Source organism: Microcebus murinus, chromosome X (assembly GCF_040939455.1).
Source record: "Microcebus murinus isolate Inina chromosome X, M.murinus_Inina_mat1.0, whole genome shotgun sequence".
NCBI classification, from domain to species: domain Eukaryota; kingdom Metazoa; phylum Chordata; class Mammalia; order Primates; family Cheirogaleidae; genus Microcebus; species Microcebus murinus.
In genome coordinates this window covers 8,982,674-8,995,477 of record NC_134136.1, presented here as the reverse complement: position 1 = coordinate 8,995,477, position 12,804 = coordinate 8,982,674, and the positions used below count along the sequence as shown (strand labels likewise).

General features: G+C 40.5%; 1 protein-coding gene across 1 annotated transcript in view; it reads left to right on the top strand.

The window, feature by feature from the left end:
* The window catches only part of MAGT1 (magnesium transporter 1), a 48,055-nt gene extending 37,271 nt beyond the window's left edge, over positions 1-10,784 (top strand). Inside the window, exons 9-10 of the mRNA XM_020284952.2 lie at positions 6,835-6,925; positions 8,768-10,784. Coding sequence (XP_020140541.1) covers positions 6,835-6,925; positions 8,768-8,783 — 107 coding nt within the window. The 3' untranslated portion in view covers positions 8,784-10,784. The remainder of the gene's footprint in view (positions 1-6,834; positions 6,926-8,767) is intronic.
* Positions 10,785-12,804: the final 2,020 nt, after the last annotated feature.

Below are 12,804 nucleotides of genomic sequence, written 5' to 3'. Positions count from 1 at the left end.
CTTTTATAAAAACATTTTTAAGGCCGGGCGCGGTGGCTCACGCCTGTAATCCTAGCTCTCTGGGAGGCCGAGGCGGGTGGATTGCTCAAGGTCGGGAGTTCGAAACAAGCCTGAGCAAGAGCGAGACCCCGTCTCTACTATAAATAGAAAGAAACTAATTGGCCAACTAATATATATAGAAAAAATTAGCCGGGCATGGTGGCGCATGCCTGTAGTCCCAGCTACTTGGGAGGCTGAGACAGAAGGATCGCTTGAGCCCAGGAGTTTGAGGTTGCTGTGAGCTAGGCTGATGCCACGGCACTCACTCTAGCCTAGGCAACAAAGCGAAACTCTGTCTCAAAAAAAAAAAAAAAAAACATTTTTAAAACTATGTAAAATCTTTTTAAAAAGATGATCCAAGTGATAGGTAAATAAAATTTTAAAAAACTGTATAAAATTATGAATCTTCATACCCCCTCCTTTTTTTTTTTTTTTTTTGAGACAGAGTCTCACTTTGTTGCCCAGTCTAGAGTGAGTGCCATGGCATCAGCCTCGCTCACAGCAACCTCAATCTCCTGGGCTCAAGCGATCCTCCTGCCTCAGCCTCCCAAGTAGTTAGTACTACAGGCATGCGCCACCATGCCCGGCTCATTTTTTCTATATATATTTTTAGTTGGTCAATTAATTTCTTTCTATTTTTGGTAGAGACGGGGTATCGCTCAGGCTGGTTTCGAACTCCTGACCTTGAGCAATCTGCCCGCCTCGGCCTCCCAAAGTGCTAGGATTACAGGCGTGAGCCACCGCGCCCGGCCTTGGATGCATTATAAATAAAACTTTATCAATAGAAAAATATAGGCTAGGCGCGGTGGCTTATGCCTATAATCCTAGCACTTTGGGAGGCCCAGGCGGGCAGATTGCTCGAGGTCAAGAGTTCGAAACTAGCCTGAGCAAGAATGAGACCCCCACCTCTACTATAAATAGAAAGAAATTAATTGGCCAACTGATATATATAGAAAAAGAAATCAGCCGGGCATGGTGGCGCATGCCTGTAGTCCCAGCTACTCGGGAGGCTTAGGCAGTAGGATCACTTGAACCCAGGAGTTTGAGGTTGCTGTGAGCTAGGCTGACGCTACGGCACTCATTCTAGGCTGGGCAACAAAGTGAGACTCTGTCTCAAAAATAAATAAATAAATAAAAGTTCCATTCTGGTAATTTTAATCTTAAAAATGAGCCATGTGGACCATGCACCACCTGAGACCAAGGTGCATAATGATAAACTAAAAACTGTAGTAGAAGTAAATTCATTTCAACCTATGCATAAACTAACAGCAAAGTTTGAAGTTATTATTTCAACAATATTAGACCATTTAAAACAAATCAACAAGGTAAAGAAGCTAGATAGATGGATACTACATAAATTAAACATCAAAAGAAAACACATCTTGAAGCTTGCCTTTGTTTGCTGTCATAATATAAAGGCAAACCACTTCTACACCATATTGTTATATGTGATAAAAAAAATAGGTTCTTTTTGACAGAAGCATTTGACACAATGACTCGATAAAGATGAAGTGCTGAAACAGTCCCAAACTGAATATCAAAAAAGCTAATAGGACCCCCCAAAAAAAGGCAGAGTAAAGGTGACTTCCTGGCTCCCTGCTCCCAGAGAAAGAGGTGAAGAACTCCATCTGCTACCCAGGAGTGGATCATTCCCCTGCAAGAACGGCAACATGAAACTGCAGAGAAACATCATGGGACACACCACACAGGGGAAAAAAAGGTGAATGTGAAATAGGATCACAAAGTCTGGAGAGTGCGAGAGAAACAATAGAGAATAGAGCATGAGCATGGTAAGACTGTGCCCGCCTGGCCAGCAAGTGTAGTGGGATCTGACCCACAGGAGAAAATCCTGCTTCCCCACTAACCTCCACACCCACTCAGACAGGAACCTGCCTGAAGTTGGTGCAAAATCGTGCCAGGAGACGTTGGGCTCTGTGGAGAGGAGATAATAGAAAGAAGCATCTCGAACTCCCCAGAGCTCTGTGCTAGGACTGCACTGGACGAGGGAGGGACTGGTCTGAGCTACCACTCGAGGGAGATAGGCACCTCGCCTCTGGCAGTCAACGGGACCAGAATGAAGGTGAACACTAAAAGGGGTGCTCTATCCTGGAAACCGCTACGGATGATTAGGCCAGCTCAGGGTAAGTCATAAAGAGCAAGACCACCTGCTGGGCAGGTGTGAGATTGTGGGAGAGCAACAAAAAAGAGACAACGGGATGTTGTGATGACTCAGCTCCCCAATCCAGAATCTACCAACTCCTACCAACAATTGCCCCCAGTGCTAGCGCCCTGCGGGTGAGCAGCCACAATTTGGGGGATCCACAGCCCAGATGCTGTGGTGCACTACAGCGTTGGCAGCACCTTTCACCTAGCCCAGGAACTCTCATGACAAGCTCCGTCCTTTCACAACCTATTCCAACTAGCTGGGCTGGTTTTGATGGGTGAATTTTGAATACTTACCCAGTCATGAGAGGCTAACGCCTACAGGATTTATAGGCACTGGGGCTCTGGGCAGACTGGGGTACCGCCCCTTCCCCTAACGCAGCCATTTTTTAGCCAAGAGTGGTAGGCTCCACCCCTGGAGGCAGGGAGAGGAAAGAAAAGCCACTTACCCTGTGCAACTGGTGTGAATCTGCATGACCTTCACACTGATCAATAGTTGACAGACCAGTGACTCTGCTTGTTAGACCAGCTTAGGTCATTCAGTAGGATCATAACTCTGGGGCCTGATCTCCACGTTTGGTCAGATACCAATAGTGGGGTTTGTGGTGAGGGAAGGAAAATCCTGGCCAGAGGCCACAGCAGGTGCACCAAGTAACCCCTCCCATCAGGAGTAGCCTCCCAAGTGTGGTAGAAGAACCCTGAACAACATATTAGCTGCTCCCCATAGCAGCATATCAAGTAACCATAGAAGCACACACATCCAGGCTGGTAGGCAGCAGCTGTGATCTGCCTTGCTCCTGAATACCACCTACTGGCTTAGAGACTAAACAGGTCATGTCATTATCCAAACAAAAACCGAAAGGTATAAAGTAGCAGCTGATCCAGATGGGAAGAAATCAGCAAAAGAACTCTGGAAGTATGAAGCATCAAACAGAAAACACACTTCCAAAGGGCAATGCCAGCTCTCTAGCAATGGACATCAACCAAATTCAGAAAACTAAAATGACAGAATTTCGAACATCAACTATAAGAAAACTCAATGATATGCAAGAATAAATGGATAATCAACACAAACCACACACAAAAAAATCCAGGACTTGGAAGAAAAATTCACTAAAGAAATTGAAATATTAAAGAAAAATCGAAGTGAATTCCTAGAAATGAAGAATTTATTCAAGCAATTACAAAACACAGTAGAAAGCCTTAATAACAGGGTAGATCAAACAGAAGAAAGAATCTCAGGGATTGAAGATAACACCTTCTAATTAAATAAGTCAGTCACAGAGGCAGAGCAGGGAAATAAGAGAAAAGAGCAAAGCCTACAAGAAATGTGGGATTATGTCATGAATCCTAACGTGAGAATCATAGATATCCCTGAGGGTGAAGAAGAAAATACGCAAGGTTTGGATAAGCTATTTGAGGATATACTAGAGTAAAATTTCCCAGGCCTTGCTAAAAATCTTGATATCCAGGTACAAGAAGCTCAAAGGACTCCTGGGAGATTCAGTGCACACAGGAAGACACCATGACACACAGTAATCAGACCAAAATAACCACCAAAGAGGCCCCCCTATGAGCCTTAAGGCGAAAGAAGCAGGTAGCCTATAAAGGAAAGCCCTTCCGAATAACAGCAGACTTCTCAACTGAAACCTTACAAGTGAGAAGAGACTGAGGCCCCATTCTCACTCTTCTCAAACAGAATAATGCCCAGCCTAGAATCTTGTACACTGCAAAACTAAGTTTTGTATACGAAGGAGAAATAAAGACATTCTCAGATAAGCAAAGACTGAGGGGATTCACCAAGACAAGACCTGCCCTACAGGAAGTACGCAAAACAGTGTTACATGCAGATCAGCACAATAAACATGAATGTAAAATAACCCAAAAGCTAAAGGTCAAAGGCCAGATACCACAGTGGCACAAGAAAGTTGTTGCTGTGACTACCTTTGGGATCTTCTTTATAAATTCTTTGCCTTTAGCTTCTACTTACAAGTGAGAAAAAAAAAATAAAAATAAATAAATAAATTCTTTGCCTAGGCCAATGTTTATAAGAGTTTTTCCCACATTTTCTTCTAGAATTCTTTTTTTTTTTTGAGACAGAGTTTCACTTTGTTGCCCAAGCTAGGGTGAGTGCCATGGCTTCAGCCTAGCTCACAGCAACCTTAAACTCATGGGCTCAAGCAATCCTCCTGCCTCAGCCTCCCAAGTAGCTGGGACTACAGGCATGTGCCACCATGCCTGGCTATGCCTGGCTAATTTTTTCTATATATATTAGTTGGCCAATTAACTTCTTTCTTTTTTTTTTTTTTTTTTTTGAGACAGAGTCTCGCTTTGTTGACCAGGTTAGAGTGAGTGCCGTGGTGGCAGCCTAGCTCACAGCAACCTCAAACTCCTGGGCTCAAGCAATCCTACTGCTTCAGCCTCCCAAGTAGCTGGGACTACAGGCATGTACTACCATGCCCGGCTGATTTTTTCTATATATATATATATTAGTTGGCCAATTAATTTCTTTCTATTTATAGTAGAGACAGGGGTCTCACTCTTGCTTAGGCTGGTTTCAAACTCCTGACCTCGAGCAATCCGTCCGCCTCGGCCTCCCAGAGTGCTAGGATTACAGGCGTGAGCCACCGCTCCCGGCCAACAGTCACAATTTGATCTACTTCTAAGTGTCTAACCTCATGAAATGATCACAAATAATAACAACAATAATAATAAACATTTCTATAGCATGTACCAGGAATTGCTCTAAGTACTTTTCGATTTGTGGGGAAAAAAAAAAAAAAAACCAGTATCCAAACATATACACAGTGATGCTGTACATACATGTATGTGTCCATTTTCTTAGGGAAAAATTGAATAACTTTTCTGCACATTTTTCTAACAGTTACAATTTAGCCCCTAATCAAATTGTCAGGAAATTAGAAAGGGAAAAAGAATTGTTCCCCAACTATAACAAAACTAAAAGTGATTTTTATTCTTATTTATTTATTTATTTTTTGAGACAGGGTCTCACTCTATTGCCTGGGCTAGAGTGCCGTGGCATCAGCCTAGCTCACAGCAACCTCAAACTCCTGGGCTCAAGCAATCCTCCTGCCTCAGCCTCCAGAGTAGCTGGGACTACAGGCATGCGCCACTATGCCCGGCTAATTTTTTATATATACATTAGTTGGCCAATTAATTTCTTTCTATTTTTATAGTAGAGATGGGGTCTCGCTCAGGCTGGTTTTGAACTCCTGACCTCGAGCAATCCGCCCACCTCAGCCTCCCAGAGTGCTAGGATTACAGGCGTGAGCCACCGCACCCGGCCATTTGTTAGTTTGTTTTGAAATGGGGTCTCACCCTCTCTCCCAGGTTGGAGTGCAGTGGCACATTCACAACTCACTGCAGCCTTGAACTCCTGGGTTCAAGCAGTCCTCCTACCTGAGCTTCCCAATTAGGGGGACCACAGGTGCCTGCCACCACGCCTACCTAATTTTTTTTTTTGGAGAGAAAGTCTCTCTTTGTAGTCCCAGGTAGAGTGCAGTGGTGTCAGCCTAGCTCACAGCAACCTCATACTCCTGGGCTCAAGCATCCCCCTGCCTCAGCCTCTAGAGTAGTTGGGACTACAGCCTAGAGTCAACATGCCTGGCTAATTTTTGTCTTCCCTCCCTCCCTCCCTCCCTCCCTCCCTCCCTTCCTTCCTTCCTTCCTTCCTCCCTCCCTCCCTCCCTCCCTCCCTCCCTTCCTTCCTTCCTCCCTCCCTCCCTCCCTCCCTTCCTTCCTTCCTCCCTCCCTCCCTCCCTCCCTCCCTCCCTCCCTCCCTCCCTCCCTTCCCTCCCTTCCTTCCCTCCCTTCCTCCCTCCCCTCCCCTTCTTTCTGAGACAGGGTCTCACTGTATTGTCCAGGCTGGTATTAAACTTCTGGGCTCAAGCAATCATCCCCCCTCAGCCTCCCAAAGTGCTGGGACTACAGGTGTGACACCACACCCAGCCTGGTTTTTTTCCATTTCTAAGAAAATCACTCAAGTCAGTATCTTCAGGTGTTTCCTCTTGGGGGCTGGTTGGGTTTTCCAGAGACTTCGATTCTCCTACATGAATGATAAAGACTGGGACTCCAGGGTTTTGGAAGATACGTGTGGGAAGATAGCAGGGGTCTCTGCATTCACCATGCATATGTGCCTTTAGTGTCCCTGTTTGCTCTGGTATCTTTGCCTCCAAGCTATGCTTGGTATTCTAGTCTGGAGACCCTCTGTTTTAGCCTTCACAAAGTTAAGCTGCAGTCTGCAGGATTGGGGAAGAAGACCTACGGGTCTGAAAATTTCTTAAACAGCTTTTAAGCCATCCATTTCTTTTATCTTATACCCTTTCACCCTCACTTTAGAGAAACCTGGTGCTACCACTCACAGAACTTACTGAAGATTTAATTTTTTTTCTATTTTTGGTAAAAACAGTGTTTCACTCTTGCTCAGGCTGGTCTCGAACTCCTGAGCTCAAATGATCCTCTTGCCTTGGCCTCCCAGAGAGCTAGGATTACAGGCATGAGCCTCTGTGCCTGGCCCCTTTTCACTCTTTGGAAGTGTACGCTAAGATTTATGCCGTTGGTTATTTATTATACCTAACATACTCATTTTACTCTCCTTTTGTTTTTTTGCAGTAATGTGTGTGGCTGGTATTGGGCTTGTGGTATTATTCTTCAGTTGGATGCTCTCTATATTCAGATCTAAATATCATGGATATCCATACAGGTATGATTCTTATTTATTTTACTCATTTTTTTGGAGACAGAGTCTCACTCTGTTGCCCTGGCTAGAGTGCTGTGGCGTCAGCCTAGCTCACAGCAACCTCAAACTCCTGGGCTCATGCGATCCTCCTGCCTCAGCCTCCCGGGTAGCTGGGACTGTAGGCATGCGCCACCATGCCTGTCTGATTTTTTCTATATATTTTTAGTTGTCCAGATAATTTATTTCTATTTTTAGTAGAGACGGGGTCTCGCTCTTGCTCAGGCTGGTCTCAAACTCCTGAGCTCAAATGATCCACCTGCCTTGGCCTCCCAGAGTGCTAGGATTACAGGCATGAGCCACAGCACCTGGCCTGATTCTTATTTTTGATTTAAATAGTGATTACCTATACTTGTGATGCTTAAAGTTGATGTTGCTTTATAATATTTTCCCTTTTTTTTGCCTTGCTTTAAAACTATTCTAGCTTTTAAGGGAAAGAGATAGGCTTTAATTTAGATATATTACATATAAAAATTAATTTAAGACAATTATGGTATAATGGGTAATATTAGTGTGTGATTTCTCAGGAACATCTTTCAGGGTTATTCTGACATCAGATGATTTAATCTATAAATCTATAATAACACATAAATGATAGAATATTTTATACCATATCTATTCACACAGTTCTTTGTCTATATGCTATACTTCCTCTTGAGGAAGAAATTATTTTTAAATATTTTTTAAAACTTCTCACCTCTACTTTTGAGGGCTGTTTAGATGGCATAAACAGAACATTTGATTAGAATCCCATTTGTAGACAGTATAAGGAGTGTTTAAGAAGGTCTTAAACAGCTTGAAATGTTCATAGAGATCCCTAAGGCTCAGGAAGGAAATTGTTCTCTTAGTTATAGGTTCTTGATTTTATTCTGTTACTAGCCAAGAGAAATATACATACATAATGGGGAATGTTCTAAGTTAGTTTTATAATCTGAATGTCAATTAATATAATTCCTTTTTGTTTTGTTTTGATTTTGAGAGAGAGTCTTGCTCTGTTGCCCCATAGTGCCATGGCTCACTGCAACCTCCAACTCCTGGGCTGAAGCGATCCTCCTGCCTCAGCCTCCTGAGTAGCTGGGACTATAGGCCCACACCATCACACCCAGCTGATTTTTCTATTTTTGGTAGAGACAGGGTCTCGCTCTTGCTCAGGCTGGTCTCTTTCTCCTGACCTCAAGTGGTCCTCCCACCTCAGCCTCCCAGAGTGCTAGGATTACAGGCGTGAGCCACCACGCCTGGCCTAATTGCCATTTTTAATACAACATTGTCCTGTCATATAAAAGATTATGAACACTAAAAGTAAAGTGTACTAACTGATATTTTTGAGATGCAAATTTATTCTTCATATTGTTTTTAACACAAGATTTTAGTAGATAATTTTAAACAGCTTCCTAGTTGATTCATTATATTGTGGAATTGCTAGAGGCTTTATTTTAGAGACAGGGTCTCACTCTGTCACCCAGGCTGGAGTACAGTGGCAATAATTTCTCTTCTACAGAGTACTAACTGGTATGTGAGGGTAAATTTGCTGGGACTTCTGTTCATTATTTGATCACCAGAGTCGATTGATTTATTAGTTAGTGTCTCTATTCAAGAGATACTTTAACTTGAGGCTGTATCTATTTCTTTTTGTCATAAGACTACCTGGTCTCTCAGTGTTTCTCACTTTTTATTATTGATCCTCAAAGATTATCATAAATGTACCAAAATGGTTTTTGATCTATTAAAATCAAGATACTACATATTTATTAGAAGTAAAGCCTACTTTTATTTCAGAAACTAATAGATTGCTATATGTTTTTGTTTCAGCTTTCTGATGAGTTAAAAAGGATCCCAGAGATATGTAGACACTGGAGTAGTGGAAATTGAAAAATGAAAAATGTGCGTGTGTTTGAAAAGAAGAATGCAACTTGTGTATTTTATATTACCTCTTTTTTTCAAGTGGTTTAAATAGTTAATCATTTAACCAAAGAAGATGTCTAGTGCCTTAACAAGCAATTTCCTATCAAAATCATGAAGTATTTGGGAATTATTCTTTTTAACTTTCTCTTTCTGATGAACGTTATGGAACATTTAATTTAGTAGAAATAAGTACATTATAAAAATTTTAAAACTACTACTTTGTTTTAATTAGAACAAATCTCAAAACTGCTTTAGTTAACTTTTGGTCATCTGATTTTATATTGTCTTATCCAAAGATGGGAAAAGAAAGTCCTGACCAGGTGTTCCCATATAAGCTTATTATAGATAACTGCATCAGGAATCCATTCTTAGCTTTTCCATCTTTGCATGGATGTGTATGCTTTACACATCTTTCATTTTGGATAGAGAAATTATATGTGCCATGTGGTCTTCTGAAAACAGAACACCATTCTTCAGAGTACACATTTAGCTTTTTAAAAAAGTCCTCCTCCCCTCTGCATTTTTCCTACTGAAATACAGTGCTATCTATGCTTCTTGATAGCTGCAGACATTAAAAAGTATTCCTAAATACATGATTATGATTTCTGCATGAGTGTGGTGGTAACTACTTTGTATCTGAAAAGATTTCAGATTCATTTCATCTCCTTAGTTTTATTTAAGGTAGCCCTTCTCTAATAAAAAATACAGCTTAGTGCTAAAATCAATGTAACATATAAATGATCTAAAATGTTTCTGCAAATTAGAGAGTGTCACTTATTTCATTTGTACCTAAAAGAAAAATAGGCTCAGTTGTGTTTAGGAAAAGGACTCCCATAGAGTGGGAAAAGAAAATCATGAAATATTAAGTTGTTGCATGTATATAGAAATTAAGTGTTTCTTGAAAGGTGTTCTGTTTTTGCTATTATTTTAGCCTTTATTCTCTTCCTTCAAGTGAGGAAACAAAGTAAAAATTTGAAGTTTTGTTTGAATTTTGTCTTTTTTTTCTGTCAGTGGAAGTAACCATATGTCTTAACCAAATTTCTGTGAAGAATATTTTCATGGTTATCATTATGTCTAACTATAACCTTCCCCATAGCTATGAAGAGTAACCTAAAATGCCACTATTATGGAAGTATGAGAATTGTAATTCTGAAAATATAATTTTAAAGAAATCTTAGAAGTATTACACTAAAAAGAAACTGTGACTGCCTCCTGCTACTTACCAACTAATAATCTCCCATGTGGTATAGCTATCTTATATAATAGAGGTTTACAGAAGGAGATGGATATAATTGCCTCAGAATAAATGTTTTATGTCGGTTTTTGTTTTTATCTTTTGTTAGTAGATGTGGTGGGTGGGGGAATATAGTTGGCCTTTTACTCTTTAATGGACTCACATTTTGGTAATTACTCCCCTGTAAATTATGTGATTCAAGATTCTTTATCTGCTGTTCTGTACTTATCTCAGGCCAAATAAATTTATGCTGTGATTCTTATGAGACTTATATGAAGATGCCCTGTTTTGTACAAACATTGACCAGGGGACTACTACCGCTATGTAGTCTGTACAGCTCCAGATAGTTTGCCATGAGCATTGATAAAATGACAGTTTCTTGTGTTTGTTTTGTCTCCCTTTAAGAGCATATTCTTCTTCTATAAGGAGAAAGATTCTGGATAAAGTATGTTGAAAGCAGATTTATTACACTTACATAGTGTTACTTTTGTGGAAATTTTGAAATTAGCTTTCATCTAAAGTGCCTTAAGTAGACTCTTAATTTACTTTTTCTATGATAGCAATGGTTTAAATATCATTTGTTATGCCTTTTTTAAGATACTGTTCAAAATGACAGATTATAGTGGCAAAGATAACCAAATGTCTGGCTGTTTGCTTTGTGACCATATCAATAAACTTTTACAATCTAAATTCTCAGTTTTTTGATTACTATCGAAGAGGGGTGAAATTAAAACACTAAACTAGGTGGGGCACAGTGACTCATGCCTATAATCCCAACTTTTTGGGAGGCTGAGATGGGAGAATGGCTTGAGCCCAGGAGTTAGAGGTACAGTGAGCTATGATCACACTACCGCACTCCAGCCTGACAGAGTTATACCCTGTCTCTAAAAAAAGAAAAGAAAAGAAAAAAAAGCACCACTGAACTAGGATATTCCATTTTTAAGTTATAATTAATTTGGCCGGGCACGGTGGCTCACGCCTGTAATCCTAGCACTCTGGGAGGCCGAGGTGGGAGGATCACTCGAGGTCAGGAGTTCTAAACCAGCCTGAGCAAGAGCGAGACCCCGTCTCTACTATAAATAGAAAGAAATTAATCGGCCAACTAATATATATAGAACAAATTAGCCGGGCATGGTGGCGCATGCCTATAGTCCCAGCTACTCGGGAGGCTGAGGCAGGAGGATCGCTTGAGCCCAGGAGTCTGAGGTTGCTGTGAGCTAGGCTGATGCCATGGCACTTCACTCTAGCCTGGGCAACAAAGTGAGACTCTGTCTCAAAAAAAAAAAAAGTTATAATTAATTTAAATTTCTTATTGCCCTAATGCCAATTTAATAGACAGTTTCTTTTAAGTATTGCTGGATTGAGATATATTCTTCCAGGAACCCATACATGGTCCTTCAATAATGTCACACACTAGGTTAGTCAAAATAGCCAAGATGAGTAGATGAATGGCTGTTTTCAGTGATTAATCTACCTTTTGTCCCAATCAGTGAACACTCCTTGACTAGGTAATTTCCTCTTGGTAATAAAAATTTGAAACAGTTACCCCAGCAGATTAGCAAGTTATATATGACGCTGGAAAAGAGCACATTTGCAAATATAGAGTAGAAACATGGAATAGGAAGTAAAGAGATCTGGCTTTTCGTCCTTGGGTCTGTTTCTGTCTAGCTGTGTGACCACAGCCAGATCACTTGAACCTCTTTGGACCTGTTTCTTTATCCTAAAGAGAATGTGGCCTTGTAGTTCCTTAAGTGTGGCCTTTTGACTGAATCCAAATTTTACAGAACAAATTTTTATTAATATATTTTTATTTTGTCTTTTATATTTTTATTTTATTTTTAACATGGATGTATTTAAAAATACCAAATAATAAAATAAGTTTCATCAAAATAATCCTCCCAGATTGACTGGCACAATAGAACATTAGTAATCCATAAGAGCTAAATTAACAGCTGCTACACTCATGATTTGGTTCTTCCTTCTGCCTTACTGGCTCCACCACAGCATGAGGCTGGTTGTCAAGAGTTTATGGGGGTCAAGTACGCCAGTCTGTTATCACCTTTTGACAACAGTGAACTGTGTTTCCATTTGAAGTGAAATTTGTGAATAGTTGCACAGCTTAACAGTATTTTTTAATTCTGTCAGCTTAACAGCCCATCACATCAAATAATACAAAGATAAGGCTGAAGGAAGAAAACATTCTTTAATGAGGATTGAGAATTACAATATTATCTTGTTTTTGCCTAAAGATGACTTGCCTGTTTTGCGATGCTGCAATATCAACATTAAAGAAATTCAATGTGCATCAGCAGTATAACACTCATAACAACCACAAATATTTTTAATTGGAGAGGAGCCAAAGGTTGTATTGCAGAAATTAAAAGATGAAAAGCAAAAACAAAGACAATTCTTTCAAGCAGCAATAAGACCTAGAAATAATGCCACTGAGGCAACTTATAAAGTAGCTTATATACTTGGGGGGAAAGGGAAGCCATTCAGTGATGTAGAAATTGTGAAAGAATGCATTGTCACAGTTGTAGGATACTCAGACCCTGATAACATTTCAAAGTACAAGCAACTGCCTCTTTCATAACTGATCGGCAACATGAATTAGCCTTCAACTTAACAGAACAATTTCATGCAATACTCCAAAAGGAAAATATATACTATGCAATGGCTTTGGATGAATCGACTGATACTACTGACTCCA